The sequence below is a fragment of the Carcharodon carcharias genome, chromosome 34 (assembly GCF_017639515.1).
Source record: "Carcharodon carcharias isolate sCarCar2 chromosome 34, sCarCar2.pri, whole genome shotgun sequence".
NCBI classification, from domain to species: Eukaryota; Metazoa; Chordata; class Chondrichthyes; order Lamniformes; family Lamnidae; genus Carcharodon; species Carcharodon carcharias.
This window is the reverse complement of record NC_054500.1, coordinates 4,198,140-4,216,851: the sequence shown is the minus strand read 5'-3', so window position 1 is coordinate 4,216,851 and position 18,712 is coordinate 4,198,140. Positions and strand designations below refer to the sequence as shown.

At 45.0% G+C, this 18,712-nt stretch overlaps 1 protein-coding gene across 2 annotated transcripts in view; it reads right to left on the bottom strand.

The window, feature by feature from the left end:
• Positions 1-18,712, bottom strand: part of LOC121272587 (synaptosomal-associated protein 25-like) — an 89,987-nt gene that overhangs the window by 31,531 nt on the left and 39,744 nt on the right. For both annotated transcript variants that reach the window (XM_041179240.1, XM_041179241.1), the window contains exon 4: positions 560-608. In XM_041179240.1, the coding sequence (XP_041035174.1) occupies positions 560-608 (49 nt within the window). The remainder of the gene's footprint in view (positions 1-559; positions 609-18,712) is intronic.

The window sequence follows — 18,712 nt, the reverse complement described above, 5'->3', positions numbered from 1 at the left end:
AAACCGTTAAAAAAATAAATCAGGCTTGACTCAAATCGTTCCAGATTGAAATGGGTTAGGGATTAGGATGTTGTGATGTGGGGCAAGACTGAAGAGCAGGATGGCTGGTTGTTTTAACTGTACTGGAGACCCCTGTGAAATCCAGAAGTGGAATAAGTCACAACATGTCCACTGTAATATCACAGGTACCTGAAAAATGAATGACCTATGTCAAGATCTCAAAATAATTCGTTGGGGAGCATCACTCTTGCTGTCTTATTTTGGATGGATTAGGTCAGCAGAGGCCAGGTCTGGAACACTGGGAACATCCTGGGTCTGTATGACTTAGCTCCGCATTGGGCCACACATTTACCCACTGAGCGAGAGTGGCATTCTAACTTTATGCATCATACCAGCAATAGGAGAATGGTTTCTTTGTGCAAGTGTTGCTCTGTAGCTCAGCACCATAACTCTCATCCCCACAGCCCCAGCTGTTGCCTCAGTCTAAACTCAGAAGGATCAACATTTCCCCTTCCATCTCCTGATATGAACCCATGAGTGTTTTCTGAAACCCACTCACCTCCTTGTTCATCCAGCATGACAAGAGTCCTGATCCCAGCATCTTTGCTCTGTGTGAGGTAAGAAGCAGAAAAGAATGTGAGAGACAGAGAACTATTCAGAAGGAAACAGGTACAATTGTCAGCTTTTTTACGTATATCAATAGTCCAATTCTTTACCATCCTCGTTTGGTACAGTTCCTGATAAGAGTAAAACCAGTGTGCGCTGGAATACTACAGATCAGCTGTACTACAGAAGAGTTCCATTAACTACACACACAGTTGCTGCAAGATCTGAAGAACGAAGTTTATGACTGTAGACCTCACAACACTGATGAACATCAAAATTGCATGTCCTTCAACTCACTGGGTAAGTACCATATCACCAATTTGGTTTGAGATGCACAGGATGTTGGGCTTGGGGTTCCCCCAAACCAAGCTGCAGAGAAGGCCACAGGCCTACTGTACTATCCATGCCCTGGACAGCGATACACTCACTCACCTAAATTGGGATCCAAATCTGGCTGCATTTAACCAGCTAGAACTGTATAGCTTACCAACAAAGAGTGCTTGTAGGTTTCCTTTTGGAGATTTAACTGGAATAATCATACCTGTTGGAGCTGAGTGTGCCACAGAGATTTGACTTGATTCCAATTTCCCAATGACCAGACTGGCTACCTTGAAGCTAACTTGATCCCAAGAGCTTGCACAAAGTATAGAACTGGCCATGTATATATAAAGCATGGACCTAGCCAGCTCTATGACAGAGTATGGACCTAACTAGTTATATGGACACAGCATAGCCTTAGCCACCTCAGGGTGACCACGGTCCTACATTTCCCGCGATCGTCTCGTAATTTGTCCTTTTGTCCTGTGTTCCAGGGCTAGGCCTTCCCTAACCTGATTTCTTTTGCAAATGACTTGTTTCTGCACAGGCATCAGGCCTGGCACATACACAGACTGAGTCCAGAGATGCCCTGTGGCTGATTGGATGGGCTGACAGTGAGTCCCTCCCTGCGGCTCTTACAGGCCCAGCAGCAGCCCCATGCCACCCCCCCACCCCCCAACCCCCGCTGTTACAGGTTTGCCCCCATGTCAAAGTGTCCACTAAACTTCTTGCTGGGAGCTGGCCGTCCTGCAAGCAATAAGCACAGAGTAAGGGCTTGGCGATGCATCCATATAGTTATTTCTCAAGATTAACATATTACAAAGTTGGGTCAGCAGGGTTACTGGGTCAAAACCCCGGAACTCCCTCACTGTGGGTGTATCTACACCACATGGACTGCAGCGGTTCAAGAAGGCAGCTCATCACCACCTTCTCAAGGGCAACTAGGGATGGGCAATAAATGCTGGGCCCAGCCAATGATGCCCACATCCCGTGAAAGAATAAATTTTAAAATGTGTTACTTTCCAATCAGCCTTTTATCCTACTGAGAAAGCTTAGGAAGGGAGGGAAGGAATTACACCGCCTCTAGGCCAAGGAAAAGGAATGAGTTAAAGTAAGAGTCCAACCCCCTGCACCTCTGTGAAACGTCAACTAACCAGGGGAAAACAAATAGCTGAAATGATTATTTTAAAAGGAGCCAATGGTTTTCTAATACTTAGATAGTTGAGCTTTGAGCTGATAAATAATTTGAGACTGTATTCCGTCTGGCAACTGATTAGACAGCGAGTTTTAATGGGGGAAGAGGGAATTTTTTTGTACAGGAAGTGGAATTGTATCCTGGGCTATTTGGACTAGCTCAGAATTTAGCTGGGAGAAATGTTACACAGTGCATTGGAGTGTGATTTACATCCAGAATATTATCTAGTAATTTATGAATTTTCAGTCTCCTGCACTGGAAGCTATCCAGTAATGATCCATTCCCACTGCGTGTTCTGGCCCCCTGGGGGTTATGGTGTTTATTCAGCCAATTTATTTCTTCTTCAGTTTTTAATGACTTTGTCAGGGGAGTGATGCAGGAGACTTCCTCATCGACTCGTGTCAATCTTGATTTGTGATCTGTGCAGGAGGACTGGTTTACCAGCTCCTATCCTCTGTGGATCCACAACCTTATGGAATAGAATCCTGGACTGTAAGAGGGTGTAGCTAATCTACACAAAACTCCATTTTAGCAGTAGTGAAAATCAATCAAATCTAACCCTGGTGAGAATGGTTTCTGTGTTTAAATCTACGTGATGGCAGGGCAGGGGAGCAAGGTCATGGATTAATTCCCGTTGCACTATTTTATATATCGAATGGCAGAGCAGACTCATGGGGCGAAATGGCCTACTCCTGCTCCTAACTCCCGTGTTCTTGTACACCCTGACCTTACCCCCACTGCCCTGCCATCACTTAGATTTAAAAACAGAAACCTTTCTCGCCGGGGTCAGTGTGTATTCTTGTATATCAGGCTACACCCTGCCTCGATCTGACAGGAGCTAGGCAAAACCATTGAATGAGAGCAGTAGATTCAAGTGTTTAAGGGTTGGTTAGAAACTGTGACCCCCAGAAGAGAAACTCTCTGAGAGTATACGCGCTCCTTCAGTGTCTCTCAGTGGGTAGTACTCTTGGGTCAGAAGGTTGTGGAATCCAAGTCCCACTCCAGAGACTTGAGCACATAATCCAGGCTTACACTCCAGTGTAGTACTGAGAGGCTGCTGCATTGTCAGAGGTGCCATCTTTGGCATGAGATGTCAAACTGAAGCCCTGTCTGTTCCCTCAGCTGGGTGTAAAAGATCCCATGGTAATGTTTTGGAGAAGAGCAGGAGAGTTCTCCCCTGGTCTCCTGTCCTGGCCAACACTTATCCCTCAACTAGCAACTCTAAAAACAGATTATCTGGTTATTATCACACTGCCTTGTGAGAGTCTTGCTGAGGGCAAATTGGCTGCCACATTTTCTACATTACAACAGTGACTATAACAATTGTGCCCTCAGGTATCCTCAGGTTGTGAAAGGTGCTGTATTAACACAAGTCATTTTTTTTTGTTTATCCCTGCTTCCATTCTGTCGTTCTAATCTATCGCGCTCAAGGACCACAGCTCCCCAGGTCCCTCACGACAGGCCTCACTCATTCCAACAGCAATGTTGTTGAACATCAGTGATCACCATCAGATTTCCCACCCTCTCTACATATCATGGGACAGACACCTACTTGCCCCAAGGCCACTCCAGATCATTGTGCTTTAGATATGGGCTGCTTTTCACTCCCTGCACAAACAGCACCAGCAAAATCACTTGTTTGGCACCAGGATTGAGTCGGCACAAAGGCAGAAGAAAGCAAGAAAAAATAAAAAGAAAGAGGAGACTCTCTGACCCTGAATACAGAGTGAATGCAGCATGTTGTCAGTCACTTGGAGACCAATTGCTGGGTCCTGGAATGAAGTACAATTGCTATTAAATTTTGACAGGCCAGGATATAGAATGGTGAGATTTCACAACAAATTGCCTGAAAACAGCTACACAGAGAACGCATTGTTTCCATGTCACGTTCCACTCTTTCTCTAATGATACGAATTTACACTGTGGTGGATCTCACCAACACTGGCTACCTACTGAGATAAAAATCCATTTGCACTTCAAGAAAATGAGTCGGAGGCTCATGTGATGAACCCTGGAGCATCTGTGCAATCACAGAGGCTTCTAATCGGCCAGAGTCGCTCTTTAGGAGAAGGTAGTAGCAGTCGTCAAAACGCTATATAGCTTCTTGTGAATAAATCTGTTTAAAATCAACAGAGGTCTTGACCTAGTACAGCACTGAGGGAGGGCTGCATTGCCCTTCGGATGTGAAGTGAAACCCAAGTCTCATCCGCCCTCTCAAGTGGTTGTAAAAGATCCCATAGCATTAATTGAAGAAGAGGGGAGCTCTGGTGTCCTGGGCTAATATATATCCCTCAACCAACATCACTAAAACAGATTATCTGATCGTTATCAAGGAACTATGGGCAGCTATACAAATGCAAGTCTTACTTTATGATGTCCTCCAGGTTGTCACCAAATGATCAATCTTTACCTGTCAGCCTAAGGAGTAAATGCAGACAGCTGGATTCTGCCCTTAAATGTAACCCACCTACCATAGAATCTATAAACCGATAGGGAGACAGTCAGGAGTGGGGGAGACAGTGGTGTAGTGGTGATGTCACTGGACTAGTAATCCAGAGACCAAGGCTAATGCTCTCCGGCCATGAGTCCAAATCCCACCAACCAGCTGGTGGAATTTAAAGTCAATTAATAAAATCTGAAATTGAAAGCAAGTTTCAGTAATAGTGACCATGAAGCTATCAAAATTTCTTCTCTCAGAGGGTGGTGAATCTGTGGAATTCTTTGCCCCAGAGGGCTGTAGAGGCTGGGTGGTTAAATATATTCAAGACTGAGAAAGACAGGTTTTTAATCAGTAAGGGAATCAAGGGTTATGGGGAAAAGGCAGGAAAGTGGAATTGAGGATTATCAGATCAGCCATGATCTCATTGGATGGCGGAGCAGACTCGATGGGCCGAATGGCCTACTTCTGCTCCTACAGTCTTATCATCGATTGCTGTAAAAACCCATCTGGTTCACTCATGCCCTCTAGGGAAGGAAATCTGCTGTCCTTGCCTGGTCTGGACTACGTTTGACTCTAGACGCACAGCGATGTGGTTGACTCTTAAATGCTCTCTGAAATAGCCTAGCAAGTTGGGCAGTTAAGGATGGGCAACAAATGCTGGCCTTGCCAGCAATGCCAACGTCCCAAGAAAGAATGAAAAAAATGTGAGTTATGTCTGTGGCTGAAACCAGGGTGTTTCTCAGCTCTCACCACGTGCTGTAGAATACTACATTGTTGCACACAGGCTATGGTGGAGTCGTGAATGATGTGGCATCCTGGACATATGCAGATAACAATATAGTTCTTAACTCTTTTCAAATAATATAACAAAGGGCCGTGGATGATTTTTTTTTTTTGCTTCCCAGCATAATGACCAGCATCACACCAGTTCAATGGCAGCTAACTGAGTATAGACTTGAGATGGGCCATGGGGCTTTCCTTGCCTGTGTGCCTCGGTATTACACCAAGTGGTGCTTTTATCACTCAGAGCCAGGGGTGTCCGAACCTTGACCCTTTGCAGGGTGAACAGGGCATTCCATGGTGTATGTAAAGCTTAAGCTCATATTTCATTTATTTTTTTTTGCTTTTAAACAATGCCCAAACTTTATCAGAATAACTGCTGGTGTTGGCAGGGACTTTGTAAGTGAAGTTATTTTTCACATCACAGCTCTAGCTCTCTTTCTATTGCTGGCTGACCTGCTGGGTGGTACCAGCATTTTCTGTTTTTGTTTCACATTTCTGTCATCTCCAGGCTTCCTTTTCATCTCCACGCTGCTTTTTTTTTTGCACCAGGCTAAATGCACTTTTTCATGGACCCGACGACAACTCCCACCTCATCCACGGTAAAGAGGCTCCCTTTACACCTGGAGTGGTGGATGGGGCCAATGGATAGCAAGTGGGGTGGGTTACACAAGAATTAATTCCACAGTCCCCTGCTCCTAAAGGGGGCCTTCGTTCACACAGGGGATAGTCCAGGGAAGCAGGGTGACCAGCCATGCCCACTTATCCCTGACTTCTCTGCTGTAAGTGCGGAATTGTGGAATGAGTTCCCCACTTTCGATGCAGCAGTCCGGTATTTCCACAGAACTGCAGGACTTGGTTCTGTGGGTAACACTCTCACCTCTTTGACCAGATTAGCACACCAGGAGTTTGAACTCAGGCCTAAGGTGGCACTTCAGCTTTTGGAAGTGTCATCCTTCGGGTGAGACTACAAACTGAGAAAAATAACTTAGGCTTGTATAGCACCTTTCTGGACATCCCAAAGTACTTTACAGACAATTAAGTATTTCTGAAGCATTGTAATACAGGGAATGCAGCAGCCAGTTTGTGCGCTGTTAGATTCCACAAACAGCAATGTGATAACGAGCAGATCGTGTTTTAGTGATAAGAGTAAAATACTGCGGATGCTGGAAATCTGAAACAAAAACAGAAAATGCTGGGAAAACTTGGCAGGTCTGGCAGCATCTGTGGAGAGAAAGACAGGGCAGAATCTACTGTCAGGCATGCAGGGGGGGTGCCCCGCTCGCCAACGTGTAAAATGATGTGTGATGACATCGGGCGTGTGTCCTGATGTCACCGCACATCATTCCGATCTTCAGTTCGGTGGGTGCGCACCAGAGTCGGCCGCACTCCCACCAAACTATCAAAGGCCTGTTAAGGCCATTAATGAACTAATTAAAGTACTTGTCAGGGCTGCTTGTCCAACCTTAAGGTTATTGGGCAGGCAAAGAGCCCAAGCGGCCTTCGCATTTTTCATGGAACCTCATCCACAGGCGGGATGAGGTTTCATGAAGGGTTTATTAATTCAATAAAATGTTTGATGACTATTCATAAACATGTCCCAGCTCATGTGACAATGTCACATGAGGGGACATGTCTGGGTAATTTTATTTTTTATTTTTTCCAATGTTTTAATATGAAATTAATCTCCCTGAGGAAGCTCTGTGCCTCAGAGGGATTCCTGCGCTCTTTCACACACCTGAATTGGCCCGCCCATGTAAAATGGCAGCATGCAGACGATCGCGGGTGGTGATTGGCTGCTCGCCAGCCCGCGTCCACAACCCAACCGGCCAACCCAACGGAGAGAAAATTCTCCCCACGGAGTTAATGTATCGAGTCCATATGACTCTTCTTTAAGTGACGTTGGATGAGGCATAAATGTTGTCTATAGGTTGCTTTTGTGAGAGGGAAGTAATGATGATGGGAAGCTAAAAGGCAATGTAAAGCCTGGCATTGCTAAAGTCAATGTATAGAACAGGTGAATGTCTGTAGAGCACCCGAGAGAGGTTAGAAGAGCAAGGGAGAAAACATTATTGAACCAGAGAGAGGAACCAAGTGCTCAGATGAGAAAAGCATCAAAAATTATTTCTGGCATCTGTGAGTTTAATTCATGCAGCACAGGAGACTGCATATAGAATGGTTGAAGTATTTATTGGAGGGCACTAGTACCCCTGAGGGAGATTGAGATCGTGCCGAAGGATCGTTGCTTCTTCAATTTGTTTCTGCTTGGCCCAAGTGTCACCTCAATATCACAAAATAAAGCTTAACATCGTAACAGCACTTGCAAATCTCAAAAAGCCCAGTGTCTCCTGCACCAATTTGTTCTCAGGTGCTTGAGGCCCAGATCAAGTGCATTTAGCTCTTGTGCCTGACTGTAGCCTGCACCCATGTGCTCCAAACCATCCAATTGGGTGCTTCACTATGTTTCTATTGATATTTCAACATTATTAACCTGAAATTAACCATCCCATCAAAGTGGAGCAATTTGTGAAACTGAATGAGGAGATTAAGGATGGAATTGTCCCAGATTTTCACACAATATGGTGGTGGGCAGGAAAAATGTAATTTTACCCACCGGCCGCAATGGCAGCTTTTCACACCCTAATCGGCCCCTTCCAGCCTCATTAATTATGCAGCCACAGGAATCACACCGTCTCGCCGGCGGGCAGCCTCTGATTTACCTGCCACACTGTCACCTCACTGAAGCCGCGCCTACACTTCTCAATGCTTGCAGCCCAGGACCTGCTCCGGTGAAGACATAGCCCCAAAAGCCAAGAAGAGTGCAGACCCTCCATCCTGAGATGCCTTCTGGACACCATGGAGGCTCACCGCGGTGTCCTCCACCCCCGCTCTGGTTGCAGGAGGCCCATCTGTCTCACCACTCTGGCTTGGGAGGCGATGGTAGAGATGGTCAGTGCACAGAAGAGGTTGACCATCCAATGCAGAAAGAGGATGAATGATCTCATCCATGCTGCCTGGGTAAGGCAACCATCTCATTACTCTAAACTCACACACACACAAGGCCATCACACATTCACTGGCAACTCACTCACTGCCAGCTCAAAGGACATCACCACTCACTCTCTCACACACACTCTTACAATTCCAAATGGCCTCATCTCCTCTGGAGATAGCCTCCTCAGCCCTCACCATCTTCAGGCCACTTGCACAGATCAACATGTGCCCCCACACACACCCTGGGATACCCACCTTCCCCAATACAGCCCTCACCCTGCAGCCTCTTCCCTTGCCCGAGGCCACTTCTCCCCCTTCCCCAAACAAGCCGTAGCCCTGCAGCCGTTGAAAAGCCACCCCCTGCCTTATGGCTGGTCTGGTGGGTAGAGACCTGCCCGTGAACCCCCCTAAAAGTGATGTGGTGCTGCTTGTGAAGCCTGGTACTGATGACCACGAGTGCTGCCTGAAGCAAGGTAGGCAAACAAACCTCAAAGTCCCGATTGAAGGGCAGCTCGACAGGTGCAGGTCGCTTACGTACAGTTGTGAAACACATTGGCGTGTAATCACACTGACGTGCCTGGATGATCCAGTGTGGGGTTGGGTGACGGGGGATGATTCCGGTGAGCAGGGCTAATAATAAAATGCTAAGGTATTGAAATTAGGTTCCAGACGGGTGGTGGTGGGAAACATGGCCCATCACTGACGGATGGAGCAGACAATCGCAAACCTGTTTCATGACGGCATGAAGCTGATTTTTGGCCTGCCCACCATTTTGTCCGCTCACACCCACCATGACGCCTGACACCAACGGGGGTGGAAAATTCCAGCCATAACGTTTTGGTTTTCTGGTAGGTTTCACCATTAAGTGTATGAGGACAAGTACATGATATAGATAATGCAAATCCTGAATGAGTTACGTGACAAACTTTACAGAACAAAGTGTGCTTTCCACCGACTGTTTCTGTTTTTGTTTTTGATGTCACAGCAATGAGATTTTTTTTTGACGGTGAATGACAGGAATATTTATTAGTTTAATGTTGGTATTTTTTATACAACTGTTATCCTGAAACCTGGGTGAAGGGACACAGAGCACCGTGCAAGACACAACCTAGGCTCAAAAGGTTGGGAAAGAAGCTAAGTTAAAATCAGTCAGGAATTAGCAATTAGCCATTGCCAAGTTTGCGATTTAAAAGGTTGTACCTATAGATAGGACAACTGACCACATTTCAGAGCAGCACACAGTTCCACCATTCCCAGAAAGAGTGTATTAAAGTAGGAGACACATCAGTGGGTTTCAGCACAGTGGGGATTTCAAATTCTTATTGTTGTGTTCAGATCTCTCCATGCCTTACCTTCCTCCCTGTCTCTGTAACCTCCTCCATTCCTACAGCTCTCTGAGAACCCTGAATTCCACCAATCCCGGCCTCTTGTTCATCCCCGATTTCCTGTTGGTGGTCATGCCTTCAGCCATCTAGGTCCAAAACTCTGGAATTCACTTTTTAAATCTTCCTACATCTCTTTCCTTCTTTAAGGCACTCCTTAAAACCTACCTCTTTGACCAAGCTTTTGACCATCTGCTATCAGCTCAGTTCCAAATTCTGTTTGATAACACTCCTAACATGCACCTTGGAGTGTTTGACTGTGTTACAGGTGCTATATCAATGCACATTGTTTATGTAGAGAGGGGGGAGAATGTGTAAAATGGCTTATTTAGAGCTTAGGTGGGTTGGGAGAATAAAGGGCAGGGAAGCAAGGGTCATAGTAATGTGTAAAATGAAGTATTGTGGAGTGCGGAAGAGTGATGCACAGGGAATTGTGCATGGGCTGGGGAGCTATGCATGGGCTGGGGAGCTATGCATGGGCTGGGCAGATATGCACCGAGTGGGGAGATATGCACCGAGTGGGGAGATATGCACCGAGTGGGGAGATATGCACCGAGTGGGGAGATATGCACCGAGTGGGGAGATATGTATAAGGGAAAGTTGTGCACAGGGATGGGGAGTTGTGCATGGAAGTGCTGAAGGGAGGCCTGAATGTCTTGTTGCCTAGGATCCCATGAATCTTAATCGGCATTTGTCTTGAGTCCTTGGGGTTTGTCTCAGACTGTTCAGTTGTTTATATAATCACTATAAAAAGAAACTGAGATAGCAGCACATCGTATTGTTAACACACCAGTTGTAAGACTAAGAAGATTTTTAAAGCAGCCCTCTATTTGAAGATGGTGATGTTATTTTCTGGAAGGTTTCTTGCCACCAATGCATATTAAAAATCTATATTGAAAATAAAGAGGCACTGGGGAGGGTTCAGAGAAGATTTACAAGGCTGATACCAGAAACGCATGGGTATACATATCAGGAATGAATGGAGAGGCTGGGTCTCTTTTCTCTTACAAATAGGAGGCTGAGGGGTGTCCTAATAGAGACCTTTAAATGATGAAACATGTTGTTAGAGTGGATACAGAATATTTGCTCTTGTGGGGAAGACCATAACCAGAAGACAGCAATATAAGATAGTCACCAAGCAATCCAATAGGAAATTGGGAATAAACTTCTTTACCCAAAGAGTGCTAAGAATGTGGAACTTGTTACCACAGGGAGTGTTTGAAGTGAATTGTATAGACGTATTTAAGGGGAAATTAGACAAGTATGAGGAAGAAGGGAAAAGAGGGTTACAACTGTAGTGTTAGATAAGGAAAGAAGGGAAGAAGCTCAAGTGATATATATACACCAGCATGGACTGGTTGGACTGAATGGCCTGTTTTGTGCTGTATGTCCTACATAATCCTATTTAAATCCCTATATAGTCCATCATCTCCTGCCACTGCAGTATTAAAATCATCAACAGTGCACTCACTTACAGCTCCAAACCTCTGCTCCATTACAACTTTATTAAATATCCCTTAATGTTAAACTTACCAATATTAACACCAACATTAATATTAATTTGAATATTAATAGGTTATGGCTTTCAGGAAAGACTGACTGGACTGGGGCTCTTCAATCTGGAAAAAAGACTGAGGGGTGACCTGATAGAAGTCTTTAAACCTATGAAGGTCTTTGATAGGGCTGATACATTGAAAATGTGAGCGGAACCAAATCTAGGGCTCATAAATATAAGAGTCACCAATAAACCCAACAAAGAATTCAGGAAAAGCTTCTTTACCCAGAGAGTGGTGAGAATGTGGAACTCACTGTCACAGGGAGTAACTGAAGCAATTAACATTGATTCCTTTAAGAGGTAGCTGAATAAATACATGAACAAGAAATGAATAGAGGGATATCTTGATAGGGTTGCATGAAAAGACTCCTGTGGAGGATAAACACCAACACGGAGCAATTGGCTGAATGACCTATTTCTGAATTGTAATTTTTTTTCCCTTTATTCGTTCATGGGATATGGGCGTCGCTGGTAAGGCCAGCATTTGTTGCCCATCCCTAACTGCCCTTGAACTGAGTGGTTTGCTGGGCCACTTCAGAGGGGCAGTTAAGAGTCAACCACATTGCTGTGGGACTGGAGTCACATGTAGGCCAGACCGCTTAAGGATGGCAGATTTCCTTCCCCAAAGGGCATTAGTGAACCAGATGGGTTTTTATGACAATTGATGAGAGTTTCACAGTCACCAAAGTGAGTGGTGAGTCAGTCAGAAAGGCCATTCGGTCTCTCAGCTGCCTGCATTCTCCTCATTGGGACAGCTTCAGATTGGGGACATTCAGGGATAAAAGATGAACCCTCCGGAACCTGCCCTGATGCCTCCTAATAGTGTGCTTTTTACAGGACTGTACTGACAAAAGTAATCATAAGAATAATGAAATCATAAAGTTAATTGGCAGTAATTTAACTGGAAGAAAAAGAGAATGGGGGGAGAGAGTTTTACTTGGTCATTTATGGATGCCCTAGTGTGGACATATATTGATCATCCCTGGTCCACTAATCTATATAGAAAAGAGAGAAGAATGAGATCACAGAATCACAGAAGATCACAGGAAGAAATGGAACAAAATAAATCCCTTGATGTTTATCAATAATTTCATGCTTTTATTAGTTTTCCTTTCATATAATAGAGAATCGAAAGATGACTGGAGAACATTTCTGGTCAGCTTTTTAACTTATTATGCTTATTTGAATATGTGCTGTGAGCATGTCAAAATATCTCAAGTTCTGAAATGTCTCTATTTGTTTTAAATGTAAGACTTTTATGTGAATTATGTTGAATGCTAGAATCACAGAGTGCAGAAGAGGCCCTTCAGCCCATCGAGTCTGCACCGACACGTGAGAAACACCTGACCTACCTACCTAATCCCATTTACCAGCACTTGGCCCATAGCCTTGAATGTTATGACGTGCCAAGTGCTCATCCAGGTACTTTTTAAAGGATGTGAGGCAACCCGCCTCCACCACCCTCCCAGGCAGCGCATTCCAGACTGTCACCACCCTCTGGGTAAAAAAGTTTTTCCTCGCATCCCCCCTAAACCTCCTGCCCCTCATCCTGAATGGAAGAATGAAAAGAGTAGTAAGAATAAGGAGATTCAGAGAGGTCAAAGAACGAAAGAAAGTAAAATGGCTGCATTACTAACACACTTTTTATGACCTCAGGATATTTCAAAGTGCCTTACAGACAATGAAGCAGTTGGTGACATGAGGTATAATAGGAAACTAGAATGTGAGCTATATCGTGTGGGAGAGAGACGAAGAAAGAGAAAGAAAGAGAAAGGCCGAAGGAAAGAGGAATGAAAGATGAACGAGAGATATTGAAAGGGAGAGAAGGAGCATGAAAGGAGATAGAGAGCGAGAGAGAGAGAGAGAAGCGGGGGAGAGAGAGTGGGTGGGATTTTTCTATTGGCCTGGTGCTTTTCTGTTCCTGAGTGTGGTGGGAGCAGATTCAGACAATGACCAAAGTGTGTTTGTTCTCCTTGTAGACTGACAGACTTAACACTCCCAACTCCAAACAGAACTTGCCATTCATTGAGCTACACAGCAAGCTGATGTGAAACTGTCCTTCAACATCTGCTCAGCAGGGCTCATACAGTGTTCTACTGGAACAAGGCAGATTTCTGCTTTTCCCTTCCTTCTAATGTCTCTCTGATCTCTCTGAAGGCCGTAGGTGCCTAATCAAAAGAGAAGGTGATGTTCCTCAAGCTGCAGTTGAGCTTTATTGGAACAGTGTAGGAGGCTGAGGACAGAGGTCAGAGGGGGACTGCGGCAAAGAATTAAAATGACAGATGACCGGAAGCTCAGGGACATCAGGGACATGCTTGTGGACTGAATGGGGTACAGGGCATGGGGTGGGATAGGAATTAATCTCAGCTGATGTTGCAAAATGGTTAATATTGCACTGACTGCCTGTTGCTACCTCCTGAAATTAAACTTAATTGCAGCCAATGGAATGGAATATGGGGGCTGGGCAGGGGGGCTGCTGGGGGTTAATGGGCAGGGAGGTTCTGGTCACTTTGTGCTACAGTCCAGGAGGAATCTCTACCCCATGGGCACCCCCCCCCCCCCCCCCCCCGGCTTGGCATGAATCCATTAAGCTTTGAAGAAACATTAAAAACACAGAATGCTGGAAACATTCATCAGGTCAGGTGGTGTCTGTGCAAAGACAAACAGGTCGATGACCTTTCATCAGATTCTGGAGAAAGGTTAGAGGAAAGGTTACAGGTTTTAAGTAAGTACAGGGACAGGGAAAGAGGGGAGCAGGGGAAACATAAAGAAAGGTCAGTGATAGTGTGGAAAGCAGGAAGGATTACATAACAAAATAAAAGGAAATTAGGGCAGAGTTTATGGTCTGAAATCATTCAACTGAGTGTCGAGTCCAGAAGGCCATAGGTACCTAATCAAAAGATAAGGTGATGTTCCTCAAATTGCCACTGAGCTTTATTGGAACAGTGTAGGAGGCCGAGGACAGAGAGGTCAGAGAGGGACTGCAGCATAGGATTAAACTGACATGTGACCAGAAGCTCAGAGTCAGGGAGGAGCTTTACAAAGCAGTTTGCTTTCACCCAGTCTGCTTTGGTCTCCTCTAGTGTAGAGGGGACTACATTGTGAGCAGCACATGCACTATCATAAGCTGAAAGGATTACACGTCAATCACTGTTTCACTTGGAAGGAGTGTTTGGGGCCTGGGGTGGAGAGCAGAGAGGGGATAAAAGAAAAGGTGTTGCATCTCCTGCACTTGCATGGGAAGGTGACACGGGAAGGGGAGTTAGGGGTGAGTGAGGAGTGGTGTCGGGTATTGTGAAGCAAACAACCCCTTTGGAATGCTGAAGGGGAGAAGATGTGTTTGGTGGTGACATAATGCTGGAGGTGTTGGAAATGGGAATGATTTGTTGAATGTGGATGCTGGTGGAGTGGAAGGCGAGGACAAGGGGAACCCTATCCTGATTCTGGGAGGGAGGGGAAGGGGTGAGAGTGTGTGAAATAGAACAGACACAGTCAAGGCCCTGTCAAAGTTGGGGGGAATCCTTGCTTGAGACAAAATGAGGGCATACTGGAATATCTGGAATGGAGGGTCACATTGTCAGAACAGATGTGACAGAGACTGGAAAACTGAGATAATAGAACAGGGTGCTTACAGGAAGCAGAAAGGAAGGCATCTGTGGGAGTCAGTGGACTTATAGTGGATATTGGTTAATAGCCTATCCCCAGAAACGGAGACAGGAGTTGAGGAAGGAAAGAAAAGAGTTGGAGGTGCTGTCAAAAGAACAATGGCAAGTTGCTGCAGTGCAACTTGTATATAATACATACACAGTGCACTGCTGGTGGAGGGAGTAAACAGTTAAGGTGCAGGATGGAGTGCCGATCAAGCGGGCTGCTTTTCTTGGATGGTGTCGAGCTTCTTGAATATTGTTAGTGCTGCATTCATACAGGCAATGGAGGGTATTCCATCGCACTCCTGGCTGGTGCCTTGTAGATGGTGGACAGGCTTTGGGAAGTCAGGAGGTGGGTTACATGATGCAGACTGAATAACTTCTGACTTGCTCTTGTATTTATATGGTATTTATTCAGTATTTATATGGCTGCTGTAGTTAAGTTGCTGATCAACGGTAACCTCAAGGGTGTTGATGGTAGGGGATTTAGCATGTTAATACTGTTGAATGTCAAGGAGAGATGGTCATTGCCCAGCCCTTGTGAGGCACAAATGTTACTTGACACCTATCAGCCCAAGTCTGCATTTGTATATGGACCTTTTCAGTATCTGAGGAGTCGCAAATGGTGCTGAACATTGTGCTATCATCAGTGAACATCTCCACTTCTGACCTTATGATGGAGGGAAGCCCACTGATGAAGCAGCTGAAAATGGTTGGGCCTAGGATACTACCCTGAGGAACTCCTGCAGTGATGTCCTGAGACTGAGATGACTGACCTCCAACAACCACAACCATCTTCCTTTGTACTAGATACGACTCCAACCAGTGGAGAATTTTCCCCTGATCTCCATTGACTTCAATGTTGCCAGGGCTCCTTCATGCCACATTGGAACAAACGCTGCCTTGATGTCAAGGGCAGTCACTCTCACCCCACCTCTTGTTTGGACCAAGGCTGTAAGGAGTTCGGGAGTCCAGTGGCCCTGGCAGAACCCAAATTGACTATCAGCGAGCACATTGTTCACACAAAGGGCAGCGGAGATCTCGGATTCTGTTCCCTGGCAAGTTGTTGAGGCTGGAGGTCAACTGAAAATTTCAAAATTGAGATCGATAGATTTTTGTTGGGCAAGTGTAATAAGAGAGGGCGGGTATATGGAGTTCAAGTACCGATCAGCCATGATCTAATTGAATGTTGAAACAGGTTTGAGGGGCTGATTGGCCTCCTCCTGTTCCTGTGTCCCTTTGCCCACTCAAATGAAATTCTAAACAATAATTCTGCTCTCTGTCTCCACTTTCCCAAATTCCATTCTTCCCCATAATCCTGTTTTATTTGTATTAGCTCAAGCTTTACTTTGTCATTACATCAAACTATTTCATCCTTCCTAGTCATTGCTTTGATGTTTAAATACTTCACCCACCTGTATTCTTATCTATTCCACTTAGATCATACATTTTTAAGTTGTGATCCCAGTTTTATTAAAAATAAATTTTTAATAAAACCACAGTCCTCAGGAACTGGCCAAGAGCCAAATGCACATACCTACTGCTGAGAAAGAGGTGGAGCAGTGAGAATGTCACCAGACTAGTACTCCAGCAGCCTAGGCTGATGATTTGGTGATTATGGGTTCAAATCCCACCAGCTGATGGAATTTAAATCCAATTAATTAATAATTCTTGAATTAAAAGCTAGTCTCAGTAATGGTGACCATAAAACTATCACTGATTGTCATTAAAAACCCATCTGGTTCATTAGGTGCTTTAGGAAAGGATGTCTGCTGTCCTTACCTTGGCTGGTCTACAGACCCACAGTAATATGGTTGACTCTTAATTGCCCTCTGAAATGGCCCAGCAAGTTACGCTGCTCAAGGGCAGTTAGGGATGGGCAACAAATGCTGGCCTTGCCAGCGACACCCACATCCCATCGAAGAAAAAAAATTCTGAGACAATCAAAACTTAACCTTTTTGATGTGAGACACAAGCATGTTTTCCTCTGTCTGTTTCCTTGCTCTGCGGTGACACAGGCCTAGGACAGTGTGTCGGACTTCAGGCTGCCTCCATTGATTGTGCCGCAGTTGTGCATGAGAACAGATGTTCAGTCAGTGCCTTTGACGGGCTTTAATTGATTGGTTGCCAAGCTGTCACAAGGCGTGAGTGAAGCCTTTGTCTGTGACCACAGACAGGGTTATCGACACAAAGACTTAGCTGGCGATAGTTGGTTTTAATCAAAAGTGGGATTGCTACAACGGGAGATAAGTGTCACAATGGCTGTCCAACGCCACAAGTCAACACCAGGAAATGAACGGCTGTAAAAAGCAATCGTGCTTTCAGTTCAGTTATATTATGATTTAATTGAATAAAGGAATCAGAAACACCTGAATTAGGTGACAAGCATGTTAACAGCTTTGTTGTTACATTATGTCATTACTGAGTGTAATATCAGGTGTTACAAATTCCACACGTTTGGGTTTATGGATATATGTTTTGAGCGTTACAAAAGGCATTTAGCCCAGAAGGAATAATGGATTCTGACAACTCAAAGTGTGTTTCCTGAGAATTAAAAATGTACATTTCTATGTACTAAAAATTCTACAGGAAACGTTAACGGAAACCAATCTACTTGCTGATGGGTGATAGAGAGGCACTTGCTACACAAAAGTTCTTTATGAATATCAAAGCTGCTTCTATTTCTCCTCCAACCCTACAATCCTCTGGGATCTCAGCACTCCCCCAGTTTTGGCCTCTTGACCATCCACCACTTCCTCCCCCCACCCCACACCCCGCCTCAACTCCCCTCCCCCCACCACTGATGGCCATGCCTCCAGCAGCCTAGGCCAAATCCTGCTGTCTAAACATCAGGTGCCTTTCTCCTTCTTTAAGATGCTTATTAAAACCTACTTATTTGACCCAACATTTGTCTACCTGTCTTAATATCTCTTTATGGGTCAAATTTTGTCTGGCAAGGCTTTTCCTTTATATTCATCATGAGGTGTGGGTCACAGGTTTGGAAGGTGTTGTCGAAAGAGCCTTGGCAAGTTGCTGCTGTGCAGCTTGGTGACAGTGCACACTGCTGCCACTCTGCAGCGGTGGCGGGGAGAGGGAACTGTCATGTCCTGTAAATGCACATCATATCCACAACTTTCCAGACATGAACTTTACTCCGTGTGGAATCTTTTGGAACTGTCTTTTCTTTTAAAAGTGGACAGTAATATGTGCTGCAAAAGATGACCACTGGGGGTCATCTGACCCGATCTGTGAATTCAAAAACTGCCACATTGCATCACAAGGATAAAAAGACATACATTCCAGACTAAAAGGTGTCAACCACTTATATCCTGAGACCATGCAAAAGGCATTCTTGAATTGAATGGGTCTTTCTGAAACAAGATAGTGACTGTCTCAACCCACTTCAGGAGGCGGTGGCATAATAATATTGTCACTGGACAAGTATTCCAGAGAGCCAGGTTAATGCTCTGGGGATCTGTGTTCAAATCCCACCACAGCAGATGGTGAAATTTGAATCTAACAAAACAAAATCTGGAATTAAAAGTCTGATGATGATAAAACCATTGCCATAAAAACCCATCTGGTTCACTAATGTCCTTTAGGGAAGGAAGGAAATCTGCTGTCCTTACCTGGTCTGGCCTACATGTGACTCCAGATCCACAGCCATGTGGTTAACTCTTAAATGCTCTCTGAACAAGGGCAATTTGGGATGGGCAATAAATGCTGGCCTAGCCAGTGACGCCCATATCCCATGAACAAATTAAAAAAAAAACAATAAACCAGCTAACCCAAGAC